The 19,181-nt window shown below is 36.7% G+C and overlaps 1 protein-coding gene across 3 annotated transcripts in view; it reads left to right on the forward strand.

The window, feature by feature from the left end:
- The window catches only part of VPS13A (vacuolar protein sorting 13 homolog A), a 263,707-nt gene that overhangs the window by 48,900 nt on the left and 195,626 nt on the right, over nucleotides 1-19,181 (forward strand). For all 3 annotated transcript variants that reach the window (XM_049897014.1, XM_049897015.1, XM_049897017.1), the window contains exons 8-15: nucleotides 3,652-3,711; nucleotides 3,940-4,020; nucleotides 4,419-4,476; nucleotides 14,107-14,234; nucleotides 14,438-14,544; nucleotides 15,413-15,584; nucleotides 17,577-17,639; nucleotides 18,123-18,252. In XM_049897014.1, the coding sequence (XP_049752971.1) occupies nucleotides 3,652-3,711; nucleotides 3,940-4,020; nucleotides 4,419-4,476; nucleotides 14,107-14,234; nucleotides 14,438-14,544; nucleotides 15,413-15,584; nucleotides 17,577-17,639; nucleotides 18,123-18,252 (799 nt within the window). The remainder of the gene's footprint in view (nucleotides 1-3,651; nucleotides 3,712-3,939; nucleotides 4,021-4,418; nucleotides 4,477-14,106; nucleotides 14,235-14,437; nucleotides 14,545-15,412; nucleotides 15,585-17,576; nucleotides 17,640-18,122; nucleotides 18,253-19,181) is intronic.

Consider the following 19,181-nt stretch of genomic DNA (forward strand, 5'->3'; position numbering starts at 1 on the left):
ATACTCTTTTTTTCTCAGTTCATTTTTCTAATTTTATTTCGTTGTTCTTGAGAATATACACAGCAAAGCATATGCCAATTCAAGTTTCTACATGTATAACTTAGTGACACTGATACATTCTTCAGGTTGTGCAACCATTCTCATTCTCCTTTTCTGAGTTGTTCCTCCTTCATTAACATAAACGCACTACCCCCTAAGGTTCATATCTAATCCTTCAAGTTGCTGTTGTCAGTTGATCCCATACAGATAGTTCTTAAGAGAGGGCGATGCTCAAGGCAGACTTTTTTTTTTTTTTTTTTTACTAGTTAAGCTAAACTATTATTCGGTTGTAAGATGACTTCAGGGGATATTTTTGTTTTAAGGTTTAAAGATTATCTCAGGGCAATAGTTTTAGGGGTTCATCTATTCTCCGTGTCTCCAGAAAGTCTAGAGTCCATGACAATTTGAAATTCTGTTATGTATTTGCCTTCTTTTGATCAGGATTCTTCTGTGGAATGTTTGCTCAAAATGTTCAGTCATGGTAGCCAGGCACCATCCAGTTCTGGTCTCATGACAAAGGTGGCAGTTGTTCATGAAGGCGATTAGCCACACATTCCATATCCTTCTCCTATTCCTGTCTCTCCTTCCTCTGTTGCTCCAGGTGAATAGAGACCAGTTGTTGTGTCTTGGATGGCCTCTTGCAAACTTTTAAGACACCAGGCACTACACAACAAACTAGGAGGTAGAACAGAAGCACTAAACATGTTATTAGGCCAATTAACTGGGGTTTTCCATGAAACCATTACCCTAAACCTCCAAACCAAGGAACCAAATCCCATGAGGTGTTTGGTCGTAGCCTCAGCAGCTACTCTCTCTCTCTTTTTTTTTTTTTTTTAGTCAGTGTTGTAAATATATCTATCACACAACTTTTGCCAGTTCAACTTTTTACAAGTGTACAACTTACTGAAGTAATTATATAATCAACTGTGCAATCCTACCCTTAATTAATATGATTTTTCCATCACAGTTAACCCCCTTTCACCCTCTCCCTCCCATCCCTGGTAACTATTGATAAATTTGGTTTCTATACATTTACCTTTTTTTGTCTTCTTATATAAATGAAGGCATACAATATATGTCCTTTTGTGATTGGCTTATTTGATTCAGCATGATGTCTTGAGGCTCCATCCATACTGTAGCATGTATCAAGACTGGCTGAGAAGTATACCATTGTATATATTCCATTGTACCATGTTTTATTTATGCATTCATCTGTCGATAGACATTTAGGTTGCTTCTACCTTTTGGCTATTGTGAATAGTGCTAAAGTGAACATTGGTTTACAAGTCTCTGCTTTCAGGTCTTTTGGGTGTATACCTAGGATTGGAATTGCTGAGTCATATGGTAGTTCCATTTTTAGTTTTTTGAGGAACTGCCACACTGTTTTCCACAATGGCTGTACTCTTTTGCTTTTCCACCAGCAATAGGTAAGGGTTCCAATTTCCCCACATTCTTGCCAACATTTGTTATTTTCTGTTTTTTCTTTGTTTGTTTGTTTGTCCTTAGCCATCCTTGTTGGAGTGAAATGGTTTCATTGTGGTTTTTATTTGCATTTCTCTGATGACTAGTGATGCTGAACATCTTTTCATGTGTTCGGTGGCCATTTGAATGCCCTCTTTGGTGAAATTCACGTCCTTTGTTTGTTTTATGATTGGTTATTTGTCTTATTGTTGTTAAGTTGTTGAAGTTTTATATGTATTTTGGTTATTGGATTCTTGTCGAATATAATAGTTTCCGAAGATATTCTCTCAGTCAGTAGCTTATCTTTTCATTTTTTAAAAGTCTTTTGACAAATTTTTTAATTTTTATGAGGTCCCATTTATTTCTCTTTTACTGTTTGTTTTTTTGTTAGTAGATAATCCATTTTTTTTTTTTTTTAGGCCTGACAGCATTGACCCTGCTTGTTCTAAGAATATTATGGTTTTAGTTTGCACATTTAAGCCCTTAATCCATTTTTAATTTGTTTTTTTTGTATGGTGTGAGGCATGGATCCTGTTTCATTTTTTTGCATGTGGAAATCCAATTTTCTCAGCACCATTTATTGAAGAGACTGTTCTTTCCCCGTTGAACGGATTTAGCACCATTGTCAAAAATCAGTTGACCATAGATGTGTGAGTTTATTTCCGGACTCTCAGTTCTGTTCCATTGGTCTGTGTGTTTATTGTTATACCAGTACCAGGCTGGTTTGATAACTGTAACTATATAAATATAGTATGTTTTAAAATCAGGAAGTGTTAGCCCTCCTACTTTGTTCTTGTCTTTCAACATTGTTTTAGCTATTCAAGGCCTCTTGCCATTCCATATAAAGTTGAGGATTGGTTTTTCTTTTTCTGTTTCAAAGAAGACTGTTGGACTTCTGATTGGAATTGCTCTGAATCTATAGATCGCTTTGGGTGGTATTGACATTTTAACAATATTAAGTCTTGCAATCCATGAACATGGAACATCTTTTCATTTGTGTATGTCTTCTTTAATCTCTTACAGCAGTGTTTTATAGTTTTCATTGTATAAATCCTTCATGCCCTTGGTAGGATTTATTCCTAGGTATTCTCTTTTTTTTTTCTTTCTATTCTCTTAGATGCTATTGTAAATACAATTATTTCCCTAATTTCCCTTTCACATTTCTCATTGCTGGTATATAGAAACCTATCTGATTTTTGTTTATTGACCTTGTACCCTGCAACTTTGCTAAATTCCTTTATTAACTTTAGAAGTTTTCTTGTGGACTCTTCAGGGTTTTGTACATATAGGATCATATCATCTGTGAATGGAGATAATTTTACTTTTTCTTTTCAATCTGGATACCTTTTATTTCTTTTTCTTGTCGCTCTAACTAGGACGTCTAGTACAATAGTAAATAGAAGTGTTAAAAGCGGGCACCCTTGTCTGTCTTGTACCCGATTTCAAGGAGAAAGTTCTCAGTCTTTCTCCATTGAGTATAATGTTGGCAGTTGGCTTTTCATATATGCCCTGAACCATACTGAGGAATTTCCCTTCTATTCCAGCCTTCTTTAGGGTTTTCATCAAGAAAGGGTATTGGGTTTTATCAAATGCTTTTTCTGCATCCGTAGACATATCATATTTTTTTCCCTTTATTCTGTTGATATGGTTTATTATGTTGATTGATTTTCTAAAGTTGAACCATCCCTGCATTCCTGGAAGAAATCCCACTTGGTCATGGTATGACTCTTTTAATCTCATAGGGTTTTAAAGTCTGTAATCTTTACAGTAGCAGACTACCATGTCTTTCTCCTTTGGAGCGGCTGGTGGATTCAAACCACTAACCTTTTGGTTAGCAGTTGAGTGCTTAACCACTGAGCTACCCGGTCTCCATATGCCTAGTTTTAGATGTCACTTTTTCCATCACACCTCAGAGTTTGATGCTTCTGCTAGGTTTTGTGTTTGTAATTGCTTGCCTGCTTGCTTGTTTTCTTTTTCTGCCAGCATTGAGCTCCTTAAAAGCAGAGACTTTCTACTGGTCAGTTAATATTATTTGACTGAAAGATAAGTTTTCAAGGGCATTTTTATGGGAGATTGGGCCAGGACTTTGATTCACTCAGCCATTTCAAATGTAAATGACGTTTTTGCTGCCCTTTTTACTTTTCTTTTCAGACAACTGATCAAGACTGGGTTCCGTGTTTACATAATGAAAGTGAGAAACTATTTCGTAAGGTAAATACACAAATACTGTATTTTGTCAACCCATGGACATGATGGTACAACTCTTTTTAGAAAGGCAAATGATAATATATAAATAAGGTTTTATGTGAATTGTGTTTTTTTGCTTAACTGTGTGATATGGCTCACTTAATTATTTGAGACTGCTGAAAATGGCATATGTTCAAAATTCTTCAGAGAAAACGAAAAATGAGACATGTAATAAACTTGATTTGTTTTCAGTTAGTCCGATTGGATAATCTTTTTGCCTATTGGAATGTGAAGTCTGAGATGTTTTATCATTATGATTATGATGAATCATTGGTAAGTAAATTTTTTTGTATGTATATGTATATATTTGTGTTATGTTTCACACAAGGTTTTATTCATAGTCATAAATCTAACACACTGTAGCCAGTTTTCATTGTTTTCTTTAAGCAAAATCTACTGGCAGAATTTACAGAAATTTGTGGATATGTGCCTGTACAGAACCATGTATGTGTGTATCTCTTAATGCTTAGATCTAGAGCATTCTTTTATGATAGTAGTTTTATGAGATATTATTTAACTGCGGTAATATTTTACCATGACTAAGTCCTCCTAAGTTTGAATTATTCATTTTTTAAATTGCTTTTAAACATTTTTCATTGCATATAATAGGATTCTGTAAGATAAACGTCTGTAGGCGTAGATATAAATAAAAGCGATTTGTCTTTTAATAGAACAGTTTGAAGAATGGCATTGTCAATGAAAATATTGTTCCAGAAGGTTATGATTTTGGTGAGTACATTTCATAAAATAAAAAACATATTAAAGGTGATCAGCACAAATTTATATTAACATTGGTGATGTCACTGTAATATTTCATCTTAAATTTTATGTAGTTAAATATAATTGTAACAAATGCAAAAGCAAAAAATACCTTTTTTATAGTTCATTGTTGGGGAGCTTTTGGCTGTATTTCAGAACTACAGAAAAGAATAATGTACAACAAAAGAGAATGTTAATAAATTGTTTTAAATTTCTTCTAAGGATTATCCAATAACAAGATAAGGTTTATAAAGACATTTTGACACAACAAATACAGTTTAATGAGGTTAAAAAAATTTAATGTTTAAATTTTATTTAACGTTTAAATTTAATGTTTAATGTTCACGGTTTAATGAGGCTAGCTGCTGCAATATGTAGTATGATCTTACAGTTTTAAAAATGTACATTCAAAATTTTTCTGTTTTCCAAAATGAGCATGTATTTTATAATCAGAAACAAATAATTGAAATTAGAGAAAAAGAGTGCTGTTTTTATGTATCTGAACCTACTCAATAAATGTTGATTAATGATAGATAACTTAGTCCATCTCACACCAACAAGGCTGGCATTAATCCAAAAAACACAACTTGCCTGATGTCTTTAACTATAGAATATCCTTCCTGAAAGTACTTTTCTTTGCTTCAGTGATACTTCCCTGTCTGTATTCGTCTTTAAAAATCATTCTTTATTAATCTCCTGAAATAGCTCTTTTTTCTTGTGCCCACTCTTAAAATATCATTTTCATTGTTTTGAATTTGGTTTTATCCTCTCGATTCTCTCTCCTCATAGGAAATGGTAAGAACAAAAGAGATAATTCATCACCTGTGTTAATGCATCTAAAATCCATTACTTTCGGTTCAGCTTTTTTCTGCTTAGCTTTACAGCTTTTTCCTACTGTATCAGCCAGGGTCCAGTCAGGCTAGAGAACTTGCACAGTAATTTGAATAGGGAAAGTTTAATATAAAGAATTACTAACTATAACAGGATTGGAGTAATGAGACGTGGGCTAGTAAAACATAAAGAGAATCCTAAAGAATATAGGATAGCAGATAGATGGAGTAACTCCAGCCCTAGGGCAGAGGTGGAAATCCCAAAGAAGAGAGTCTTCTGGTCATGACTGAGATCGAGCTTTGTGGAGCGGGCATGGCCGTGGCTCACTAAATGGCAGAAAAATCTCTGTGATGCTGAGCCAGCAAAACTTGCTGTTTTGCCAGCCTGGTACTGGTACAAAAGGCACATAGACCAATGGAACAGAATTGAGAACCCAGATATAAATCCATCCACGTATGAGCAGCTGATATTTGACAAAGGACCAGTGTCAGTAAATTGGGGAAAAGATTGTCTTTTTAACAAATGGTGCTGGCATAACTGGATATCCATTTGCAAAAGAATGAAACAGGACCCCTACCTCACACCATGCACAAAAACTAACTCCGAGTGGATCAAAGACCTAAACATAAAGACTAAAACGATAAAGATCATGGAAGAAAAAATAAGGACAACCCTAGGAGCCCTAATACAAGGCATAAACAGAATACAAAACATTACCAAAAATGATGAAGAGAAACCCGATAACTGGGAGCTCCTAAAAATCAAACACCTATGCTCATCTAAAGACTTCACCAAAAGAGTAAAAAGACCACCTACAGACTGGGAAAGAGTTTTCAGCTATGACATCTCCGACCAGCGCCAGATCTCTAAAAGCTACATGATTCTGTCAAAACTCAACCACAAAAAGACAAACAACCCAATCAAGAAGTGGGCAAAGGATATGAACACACATTTCACTAAAGAAGATATTCAGGCAGCCAACAGATACATGAGAAAATGCTCTCGATCATTAGCCATTAGAGAAATGCAAATTAAAACTAGAATGAGATTCCATCTCACACCAACAAGGCTGGCATTAATCCAAAAAACACAAAATAATAAATGTTGGAGAGGCTGCGGAGAGATTGGAACTCTTATACACTGCTGGTGGGAATGTCAAATGGTACAACCACTTTGGAAATCTATCTGGCGTTATCTTAAACAGTTAGAAATAGAACTACCATACAACCCAGAAATCCCACTCCTCGGAATATGCCCTAGAGATACAAGAGCCTTCACACAAACAGATATATGCACACCCATGTTTATGGCAGCTCTGTTTACAATAGCAAAAAGCTGGAAGCAACCGAGGTGTCCATCAACGGATGAATGGGTAAATAAATTGTGGTATATTCACACAATGGAATACTACGCATCGATAAAGAACAGTGACGAATCTGTGAAACATTTCATAACATGGAGGAACCTGGAAGGCATTATGCTGAGCGAAATGAGTCAGAGGCAAAAGGACAAATATTGTATAAGACCACTATTATAAGATCTTGAGAAATAGTATAAACTGAGAAGAACACATACTTTTGTGGTTACGAAGTGGGGAGGGAGGGAGGGAGGGAGAGGGTTTTTTATTGATTAATCAGTGGATAAGAACTGCTTTGGGTGAAGGGAAAGACAACACTCAATACATGGAAGGTCAGCTCAATTGGACTGGACCAAAAGCAAAGAAGTTTCCGGGATAAAATGAATGCTTCAAAGGTCAGCGGAGCAGGGGCTGGGGTCGGGGGAACTTGGTTTGAGGGGACTTCTAAGTCAATTGGCAAAATAATTCTATTATGAAAACATTCTGCATCCCACTTTGAAATGTGGCGTCTGGGGTCTTAAATGCTAACAAGCGGCCATCTAAGATGCATCAATTGGTCTCAACCCACCTGGAGCAAAGGAAAATGAAGAACACCAAGGTCACACGACAACTAAGAGCCCAAGAGACAGAAAGGGCCACATGAACCAGAGACCTACATCATCCTGAGACCAGAAGAACTAGTTGGTGCCCGGCCACAATCGATGACTGCCCTGACAGGGAGCACAACAGAGAACTCCTGAGGGAACAGGAGATCAGTGGGATGCAGCCCCCAAATTCTCATAAAAAGACCATGCTTAATGGTCTGACTGAGACTAGAGGAATCCCGGTGGCCATGCTCCCCAGACCTTCTGTCGGCACAGGACAGGAACCATCCCCGAAGACAACTCATCAGACATGAAAGGGACTGGTCAGAGGGTGGGAGAGAGACGCTGATGAAGAGTGAGCTAATTATATCAGGTGGACACTTGAGATTGTGTTGGCAGCTCTTGTCTGGAGGGGGGATGGGAGGATAGAGAGAGAGGGAAGCTGGCAAAATTGTCACGAAAGGAGAGACTGAAAGGGCTGACTCAATAGGGAAAGAGCAGGTGGGAGCACGGAGTAAGATGTATGTAAACTTAAATGTGACAGACTGATTGGATTTGTAAACGTTCACTTGAAGCTTAATAAAAGTTAATAAAAAAAAAAAACTTGCTGTTTTGCTACTGGAACTTTCTGGAAATCTACCCCTTAGAGAGCTATATGGGGAGGTATTTCACTGGAGCCACTCCACCACAAAACTACGTGAGCAGGTGCTGGTGGAAGCTACTGGCTGCTGTTAGCTGGCAACTACTGTGTACTGAAGGAGCCTGTGCTAAAGAAGTCCTCCATGCTGCAGGAGCCAGATGCTAGAGAAGCCGCTTTCTCTCTTTTTTAGGAGCTGGGTGTTGGAGAAGCTGTGCCTTTTGAACGAGCACACTAGAATCAGGAAGCAAAACTCCTTTCATGCAGTGTCTCTCCATTGTTCTCTGCCAAGCTTCAAAACCATGTTAGCTGGTAAAGGAAAACTGTTGAAGAGAACTAAGTCCATTTTTCAGAGCATACCGTGAAGGATGCATTTGAAGCTGAGGGGCAATAAGTTGATAACTGGCACACTTGCTAGAGGTTTAAGGGGAAAGAAAGGTTGTTTATTTGCTTTTTAATAGGGGCAAGAACAGCTGGTTTGTAGGCTGAGATGGGAATGATCCAGTAGAACATGAAAAATTGATGAAGCAGGAGAGGGAGGGGACAGTTGAAAGGACATGGGATCCAATGCTGCATTTAGGAGCACAAGTCCTTGCATAAGGTAGATGAGTAGATGTGGTGATTTATGGAATTTCTTTTCTGACCTCTTCTTTTTTTTTTGAAAAAAAGATCTGAGGTGTTAGAGGTTTTTGGAGGGAGGAGAAACTATGACATTTAGGAGAATGAGAGTCAGTGGACTAGGCAGTGTTCTCAAAGGATGGTTCAGACCAGCAGTAGCAGCATTACTTGGAAACTTGTTAGAAATGCAAATTCTAGGGCCCATCCCAGACCTACTGAATCAGAAACTTTGGGGGTGAAGCTCAGCAATCTATGTTTTAACAGGTCCAGGTGACTCTGATGGATATTAAAGTTTGAGATCCACCAGACTAGACCACGGGTTGGCCAGTTTTTTCTGTAAAGAGCCAGGTAGTAGATACATTTTGTGAGCCACACACGGTCTCTGTCGCATATTCATCTGTAAACAATTGTTTAAAAAATGTAGGGATCATTTTTAGCTTGTTACATTTACAAAAACAGCCCGTGGGCTGGAATTGGCCTGTCCCTAGCCTCCAGGAGTGTTGTGTGACTGCTCAGTAGCCTTAGGGACACACTTGAGATTCATGACATTGAAGTGAGGTGAATCAGTGTGATTGTGTAAGTTACTTTTCCAGCCACGTTCAGCTGCTCAGGTACAGGTATGAAATGGAGAGTGGCTTTATCTAGAATTAGAGTTTTGCAGGCAGTACTGATGAAGTGAGAGGGGCAAGGGAGTTAAGGCCAAATGCAGGAGAACAATTTGAATAACTCGAGGATGGTGAGACTTCATCTCATGTACTTCGGACATGTTATCAAGGAGAACCCGTCCATGGAGAAGGACATCGTGCTTGGTAAAGCTGAGGGTCAGTGAAAAACAGGAAGAGTGAAAGGCCAAAGTTCTGGAAGGATCATTTTTATTTAGAAATCACCCAGAAATTACAGTTGCTAGAAGCTAAAATTTTAGAGAGGTAGGAAAGGAAGTAGGCCAGGAATGGATAGATGACTACAACCAGAGAGGAGATAGTGGGTGATGTAGTCTTACATACAATATAAGAGTTAAAGCTGTAGAAGAGGAATTTTTTTTTCCAAATACTTAATATTAGTGTTTTATACATATACATAGACTTTAAATATTTGTTGTGGTAAAATTTATATATGTAACAAAAAATTTGCTATTTTAATAATTTTTAAATGACATTGATTATATTCACCACCATGTTGAGCAACTGTCACCAGTATCTAATTCCAAAAGTTTTTCATCACTCCAAAAAGAAACTCAATACCCCTTAAGCAATAACTCTCCATATTCCCCTTCCCAGCCCCTGGTAACTTGTAGTCTACTGCCTGTCTGTATAATTTGCCTATTCTAGATATTTCATACAAATGAGATCATAAAATATTTTTCCTTTTGTATCTGACTTTCACTACACCTGTATATCAGGACTTCATTTCTTTTAATGGCTGAATAATATTCTATTGTATGGATATACCACAGTTTGTTTATCCATTCATTCATCTGTTGATGGACACTTGGATTGTTTGCACCTTTTCGTTACTGTGAATAATGCTGCAGTGAACACTGGTGTACGTGTATCTCTTTGAGTCTTTGCCTGCAGTTGTTTTGGGTATATACCCAAGAATGGAATTGCTGTGCCACATGGCAATTCTGTTTAACTTTTTGAGGAACCACAAAATTGTTTTCCATAGCAACTGCACCACAGCAGAATGCACAACTGTGCCAATTTCTCCTCATCTTCGCCAACACTTCTTATTTTCTTAAAATAACCATCCTAGTGAGTGTGAAGTGGTATCCCATTTTAGTTTTTAATTTGCATTTCCCTAATGAGTAATTACACATACACCTTTTAAACTTTCTTACTATATTCTTCCATTTCAAGAGGTGGCATATGATCAGGAACTGATGGTACTGAAGGAAAAAGTCCCAGCTGCTCTGAAGGCATTGGCGAAAAACAAGGCTCCAGGAATTGATGGAATATCAATTGAGATGTTTTAACAAACAGATGCAGCGCTCGAGGTGCTCACTCATCTATGCCAAGAAATATGGAAGACAGCTTCCTGGCCAACTGACTGGAAGAGATCCATATTTATGCCTATTCCCAAGAAAGGTGATCCAACCAAATGTAGAAATTATAGAACACTATCATTAATATCACACGCAAGCAAAATTTTGCTGAAGATCATTCAAAAAGGGCTGTAGCAGTATATCGACAGGGAACTGCCAGAAATTCAGGCCAGTTTCAGAAGAGGACCTGGAACCAGGGATATCATTGCTGATGTCAGATGGATCCTGGCTGAAAGCAGAGAATACCAGAAGGATGTTTACGTGTGTTTTATTGACTATGCAAAGGCATTCGACTGTGTGGATCATAACAAATTATGGATAACGTTGCAAAGAATGGGAATTCCAGAACACTTAATTGTGCTCATGAGGAACCTTTATATAGATCAAGAGGCAGTTGTTCTGACAGAACAAGGGGATACTGATTGGTTTAAAGTCAGGAAAGGTGTGCTGCAGGGTTGTATTCTTTCACCATACCTATTCAATGTGTATGCTGAACAAATAATCCGAGAAGCTGGACTATATGAAGAAGAATGGGGCATCAGAATTGGAGGAAGACTCATTAACAACCTGTATTACACAGATGACACGACCTTGCTTGCTGAAAGTGAAGAGGACTTGAAGCACTTACTAATGAAGATCAAAGGCCTCAGCCTTCAGTCTGGATTGCACCTCAACATAAAGAAAACAAAAATCCTCACAGCTGGACCAATGAGTAACATTATAATAAATGGAGAAAAGATTGAAGTTGTCAAGGATTTCATTTTACTTGGATCCACAATCAACAGCCATGGAAGCAGCAGTCAAGAAATCAAAAGACTCATCGCATTGGGTAAATCTGCTGCAAAGGACCTCTTTAAAGTGCTGAAGAACAAAGGTGTCACCTTGAAGACTAAGGTGTGCCGGACCTAATCCATGGTATTTTCAGTTGTATCATATGCATGTGAAAGCTGAACAATGAATAAGAAAGACTGAAGAAGAATTGATGCCTTTGAAATGTGTTGGCGAAGAATATTGAATATACCATGGACTGCCAGAAGAACGAATAAATCTGTCTTGGAAGAAGTACAGACAGAATGCTCCTTAGAAGCAAGGATGGCGAGACTGGGTCTTACATACTTTGGACATGTTGTCAGGAGGGGTCAGTCTCTGCAGAAGGACATCATGCTTGGCAGAGTACAGGGTCAGCGGAGAAGAGGAAGACCCTCAACGAGGTGGATTGACACAGTGGCTGCAACAATGGGCTTAAGCATAACAACAATTGTGAGGATGGCGCAGGACCGCGCAGTGTTTCGTTCTGTTGTGCATAGGGTCACTATGAGTCGGAACTGACTTGATGGCACCTAACAACAACAACATATATTTCTAGTTTTTAATTATATACCTTTGTATAGATGTACCGTAATGAATTTAATTCGTCCTCTATTGATGAACACTACCGCATGTCTGTCATTTAGTCATACTGTGGTGGTTTGGTGCTAGGAGCTATGCCGATAGTATTTCAAATACCAGCAGGGTCACCCATGGTGAATAGGTTTCAGCAGAGCTTCAACACCACGACAGGCTAGGAAGAAAGGCCTAATGATCTACTTGTGAAAATTAGCCGGTGAAAACCCTATAGATCACAAGAGAATAGTGTGTGATACAGTGGCTGCAACAGTGGACTCAAGCATACTGATGATTGTGAAGACAGTGCAGGACCAGGCAGTGCTTTGTTCTGTTGTACGTAGGGTTGCCAGGAGTCAGCCGACTCAAAGACAGCTAAGAACAACGGTGATGATTATCATCTCACTCCCTCACTTCTTCCTTCTTTCCCTTTGTCCCTTCTTCTTTCCCACCTCCTCTCTCTGTTTCTCTTTGCCATTTGTGATATAAGCATTGCTGAAATTAAATACCTGTTAATTTCCTTGTTACTTTTGGCATCTTAAGAAATCATCTGTTATTCATGTTTTCTTAATGTTTAAAGTCCTTTTCTCTTAGGACAGGTTGGCACTTAGTCTGTAAGGTGGGGTAAAATGTTTGGTTTTAGTAAGTTTTCCTGCTCGATCAGGAATAGTCTTCAGGCTCACAATGGTGTGGTTTCTGTGTTCATGGCTGGGACATGATGTCTGTTGTTTAGGAGAAATAATGCATATGTAGGATCTGCTGACTTGTGTAGGTAGTTGACGTTAATGACATTCCATATTTAAGAATAGTTACAGTTAGGATAGTGATGGACATGACATTATTATTTTATATTGTAGATAATGAGTACATTTTAGTATCTCCTTATAATCCCCAACCTCCTTATAATAGGATATTGGAATTCTATGATTAAAATATTTTATTTAGAAAGGAATTTTGTTTTTGGGATACTTTCTCTGACTCTTATGGGAGATCAGTTAGATCCCTAGTAATTTGTCTCTTGTTTCTCAGAGAGCGGCTCTAGTGACACTGGGGTCCTTAAGCACTGATTTTAGGTTAAAAAATATTTTTAGGTCTGAAGTGTAGCTGCTTTGGTTGATTTTTTTGTAAGTTTTTTCAACTTGAAGTAATTTTCTGTAATCTATGTTTATGAATTCAGGGTTTCTGGGATAACAAAATGGATGATTTCATTTCCTAATGTTCTGAGATAGCTAGAGAATCTCTCAAGAACGTTTGGAGTCATTTTGTCGTTGTTGCTTGCTTTATGTTCTTGATTCTGTGATTTTCCCCACAGTCGGACCAGAGTAGTTCTGTCATCCACCCCTTAGATTTATTTATTTTCCCCTGCTTGAGTGTAAGATGGAATGCCGAAGAACAAAATTTTTGAGCATTTATTTCTATTCAAATAAAGTATATTTTTGAATGCTTAATATGTAAAAAATAAGTGCTAGGCCTTGGGGATGATTAAAACAAGATGAATCTACTATCTTTTATACAAATTAATTTATAGTTTAGTAGTTGGTTCCCTGCCAATTTTTTCTATTACTTGTCTCTCTCTGCATGGTGCCTATTCTGTTCTTTTTGGTGTTACAATACAAAGGGTTGAAAGGAATTTATCTTAAGTTTTTGGGTTGAGCTAAACAACTGATCTTGTACAAACCCTCACTAGTCTTCTCTCCTTTGAAGAGTTAAAATGGAGAACAGATGGATAAAGAGCAACTGATCAGAAATTCAGAAATTATACAATGGAAGTCAGCGGTTAAATACAATCTTTTTTTCCTCTTAGAATTTCTAATGTACATTCATTCCCTAGAACTGTGTATTTTTGTTAAAAATATTTTATTAGACTATTTTGTCTAATTCTGTTTTTTTGAGGGGTTTTTCACTTAGCCTTTATTGTACTTCAGTATGAAAGACATCATGAATTATAGGTAGGAAAAAGATAAAAGCATCCTTACCACTAATTAAGTGATAGACAGGTCATATGACCAAATCATGGCAGTGTGTGGACATCAGGGAACTGTAGACAGGGTATAAAAGAAAATGAGTATTTTTAACTTGATTCCTTTAGTGCTTTGACTCTTGAAATACAAGACAATTTAATTTTTTTTCAATTTGTATTATTTTCCAGTATTCCGTCCCATATCTGCTAATGCCAAACTTCAGATGAATCGCCGATCAGATTTTGACTTTTCTGACCCCAAAATAAATCTGGATGTTGAGTTACATGACATAGCCATTGAACTTAATAAACCACAGGTAATTTTTTAAATGAAATTTTAAATTGTGAATTATAGTTTGGCAAAAACGTAGCCATGATTTTACAACGTTAACCAAAAATTCATAATGTTATGTGGTAACATTTCCTATATAACTAGTAAAAATATCAATAACTTAACTTGTCTCTGATAATTGGACAAAACTTTTTGAAACACGAGCTTTTTACCTTTTCCATTCTTCAGTATTTCAGTCTTATGGAGCTTCTTGAATCAGTTGATATGATGAAGCAAAATCTGCCATACAGGAAGTTCAAACCTGATGTACCTCTTCACTACCATGCCAGGGAATGGTAAACGCCTTTTTTTTTTTTTCTTAAATATTTAAAAACTAGAAAATAAAAATGAATTTCTTGACTTAAAAAATAATTTTTAAGATAACCTTATGGTATGATGCAGACTATAGTTTGATTTGTAGCTAGAAACATATGTAGCTGCTTTTGCTTATAATGTTAATGAAAGTGACTTAAGGGATTTTTTTCTCATTTACTGTAGCAGTATCAGTATTTTTGTAATTGTTAAAAACGTATACCCCAGTTTATTTTCTAGTGATATCTTTTTTTCTCCCTCTAAATTTCCATAGCAAGCACTCTAAAATCTGTATTTTTCAGGTTATGGGGGTCTATGAAGTACCCCTTTTATGAATTCAAAAGTCTCGCTATTCTAGTTTTTACGTTATGCTAGTTTCTAGAAGCTACAGTTACTTTAGATGCCTAAAGTGTTATCTGCCAATTAATGCCATACTAGAATGTGTGTAAAGCTGTATTTATTTTATAAAAATTGAATAGTGTTGCTTATTTTTACTTAAAAAAACCCACGGCCATCAAGCCAATTCCGACTCGTAGTGACCCTGTAAGACAAAGTAGAACTGTCCCATAGAATTTCCAAGGAGTGGCTGGTGGTTTCAAACTGCTGACCTTTTTGTTTGAAGCTGAATGCTTAACCACTGCGCAACCAGGAAAGATGAATAATTAATGAATTGTTAATGCAAAAATAGTTGGAAAAAGCCAAGTGCTCAAATAGATCCTTTTCATAGTCTCTGTACTAAAGATTTCTGTATTATAGATACGTTTGTTGTTAGAGTAGAAGCGATATTAATTATTTGTACTGTTGATTTGTTGGTATTAAGTGTGGGGTTTTTGTTTTTGTTTTTTTAACTAGGTGGGCTTATGCTATAAATGGTGTTCTTGAAGTAAATATTCGTCCCAGCTTACGGATGTGGTCATGGAAGCATATTAGAGATCATAGGCAAAAAGTGAAGCAATATAAAGAACTGTATAAAAAAAAGTTAACAACTAAGAAGTTAGCTGGTGACATTCTCCTGCCTTTGGAGGTTAGCATTAAAAAAAATATTGTTGAATGTTTTCCACTATGTAACTCCTCCTCAGCCTTTAGTGACTAACACGTCCTACTTATTTGCTATAATTTTGGCTGACCATTCTCTGTCTCTGTTACTTATACTTCTTCCTATTCCTGTTCCTAACTTCAGTTAAGTTCTTGTGAAATTCTTCTGTGAACTTTTCAAATTTGAGATCGTTCTCAGTCTGGAAGGATTTGTGTTTATGCGAACAGTAACTTGAAACGTCGCTTTCTTGTGTCCCTTTTAACTTTAAGAGCTGCATTGATTCCAGATTTCTCTTTCTCGGTTTCAGAGCCTTACATTATCAGTTACCACCGCAGTTCCCTTATTGCTGTCCTCTGACTGTGCATTCCCCAGATGAATGTCCTGCCTTCTGTTTGTATCATGCACATGCTGAGTGCCATGCCTTTGCTCATGTAATCAGTCCATCAGCTTTCTCTCTTCTCTTTGCCTATCTGTTGCAGCTCTACTCATCCTTCAGGCTCTTTCTTAAGTCCCATCTCTTGCATGAACTTTTCCTGAATTTTCTGCCCTTCTAGAGGTATTTTTTCTCTTAATTCTCTGGCATTTCTAGTCTTTATCAGCAGTTTTACACTTAATTATATGTACTGAGTGTTCTCTAAGTGTTAGTCTCATCCAGTAAACCAGAAAACCAAACCCATTGTCGTTGAGTTGGTTCTGACTCCTAGTGACGTCTAGGACAGAGTAGAACTGCCCAGTAGGGTTTCCAAGGCTGTAATCTTTATGGAAGCAGACTGCCACATCTTTCTTCCTCGGATTGACTGGTGGGTTTGAACTGGTGCCCTTTGAGTTGGCAGCTGAGCGCTTAACCACTACACCACCGGAGCTCCCCTTATCAAGTAAACCCGTTACTGTTGGGTCTGTGTAATTCATAGCGACCCTATAGAGCTTCCAAGGAGTGGCTGGTGGATTCAAACTGCCTTAGCAGCCGAGCTCTTAACCACTGTGCTGCCAGGGCTCCATTATCAAGTACACAAACAAACAAACAAACAAAACAAAACCCTTTGTTGAGTAGTTTCCGACTCATAGAGTTATCAAGTAAAGGATCTGCTTTTTTAGAATTATGGAATATTCTGGAATAGACTTTTAGAGCTGGATTAAATACAGATTAGAGAGATTAAAAGGCATTAGCCTCTTGGAATCAATATGACCATTCTGAATCCATGCTGATTTTTAATTTCAAACTCCTTAAATATTGAGTTTTACTTTAGTTTCAAGTTGAGAGACTTCCTGAAGATCCAGGTCTATTAGGAATGCTTCGATTTAGAGGGTTTTTGGAGCGGTTACAGATTTTTTTATTTTCCTTTGGACCCAAATCCAAATCTTCCATGTCTGCTAGATTCAAACCCAAACCCTGCGTTGTTTAGATAGTAGTAGGTCATGGTTCTTCTCTTGGAGGGAAAGTAGTTTATACATGAAACTCTTGAAAGTAATCATATGAATGTATAGTTACAGTGAAAGGTTTAGTTTATGCTAATAGCTATAACAACTTTGAAAAGTGTACAATTAAAAAAAGTTTTAAATGTATCTAGGCCTACATGGAATATCTTAATGATGACCTTCAAACTTTACTCATAACGGATCTGTAGTTGTATTTTTAGCTGATCATTGACCTCATGCATTTACCTTTAGCTGTAGTTAAAACCCAAATAAAAGTTATTTTGGACAATGCATGTAGAGTATCTTTTAGTATGTGTTATACCTCTTGTAGAGTTTGTAATCTTATATGCGTGACCTAAATGATTTGTTTGTTGAAAAACTTACCCCATCATTATTAATTTTCAAGCTCATATATATTTATATGCATTGCTTCACAGAATTTAATAAATATATTGATGGACATTCTGTTTTCTATCATATCTTTTCTTTAATGCAGCAGTTTGATGGATTATATACTAAAGTTATTTATGTAAAGTTAAAAAAATTTTTTTTTAATATTTTCAGGAGCTGGAAAAGATCCTGGATGTATTTAATTTAACTTTAACAAGACAACAGGCAGAAGTTGAGGTAATTCCAGATTATCTTTTGCTTAGTAAAAATGAATCTAAACTCCATATAGATGTAACAGAAAATGTGATGTCATTAGCATTGTGCTGCAATATTCTGTTTCCTAAAAAGAGTTCAAGTTTGCTTCTGTATGTTATAAAAACATTTGATATGTTTTCCACATCCATTTAAATTAGATTTTTATGGGAAAAAATTCTAACTAACTAATGGGTTTATCAAATATTCAGAGGTCCATATGAAGGTGAAAAGCCTTTTTTTTTTTTTTTTAAATTTGGTGATCTTTACCTCTTGTTAAAAATGAGAACTATTTGGTAATACTAAAGTCTTTGTTTAGCTAACGTTGCAGTACTGTGTTCTGTGGTCAGTTTGCATTTTGTTTACATTTATTCACTTAGATAAGTTCTGGAAATATCATGTTTCTTTTTCATTAAATTACTAATTAAAGGGTGATTTGTCATATACTTGAAACTTCATTGATTATAGGTAAAGAAAGCTGGATACAAGATTTACAAAGAAGGGGCAAAAGATTCAGAGGAAAATAAAGGATGGTTAGACTGGCTGTGGAGTTGGTCGGAAGCAAGCTGTAAAGAACAGCCAGATGTTAAACCTGGAAGTATGTCCATTTATTTTCTAATTCTAATTTTTTATATTTATTATATTCTTAGGGCTTTTGTGTCTGGTTTACTTCGCTTAGCATGTTTTCAAAGTTTATCCATGTATCAGTACTTCATTCCTTTTTTTTTTTATTGTGGTAAAAATATGTAGAAGAAAACATTTGCTATTTCAACATTTTTTACGTGTACGATTCAGTGACGTTAATTACATTCATCATGTTGTGCAGCCATCACCACTGTCTATTTCCACAACACCCCCCCGCCACCGTAACACTAGGGAAGTTTGGACTCTGTGCATTTGTCTGTTTAGATATTTCCTGTAAGTATAATCATACAAAATTTTTCCTTTTGTGCCAGTTTTTACTCAGCATAATATTTCAAGGTTCATCCGTGTTGTAGCATGTTTCAGAATTTCATTTCTCTTTATGGCTGAATAATATTCCACTGTATGGATATACCATATTTTGTTTATACATTCATCTGTTGATTGGTGGTTTGTTGTCACGATTTGGCTATTGTGAATAGTGCAGCAGTGAACACTGGTACACAAATATCTGTTTGAGTCCCTGCTTTCACTTATTTTGGGTATAATACCTAGGAGTGGAATTGCTGAGTCATACGGTAATTCTATGTTAACTTTTTGCCAAACCACCAGTTTTCCACAGTGGCTTCACCATTTTACAGTCCCACCAGCAATGGATGAGAGCTCCAATTTCTCCACATCCACTGGTTGGTTTCTGTTTTTTTTTTTTTTTTTGCTAATAACCATCTTAGTGGGGTGAAGTGGTATCTAATTGTAGTTTTGAAGTTTTGATATACTTTTCCCTGATGACTAATGACGTTGACCATCTTTTTATGTGCTTGTTTGCACTTTGCATATCTTCTTTGATAAAATGTCTATTAATGTCCTTTGCCAGTTTTTTGATTG

This window comes from Elephas maximus, chromosome 9, assembly GCF_024166365.1.
Source record: "Elephas maximus indicus isolate mEleMax1 chromosome 9, mEleMax1 primary haplotype, whole genome shotgun sequence".
Lineage (NCBI taxonomy): Eukaryota > Metazoa > Chordata > Mammalia > Proboscidea > Elephantidae > Elephas > Elephas maximus.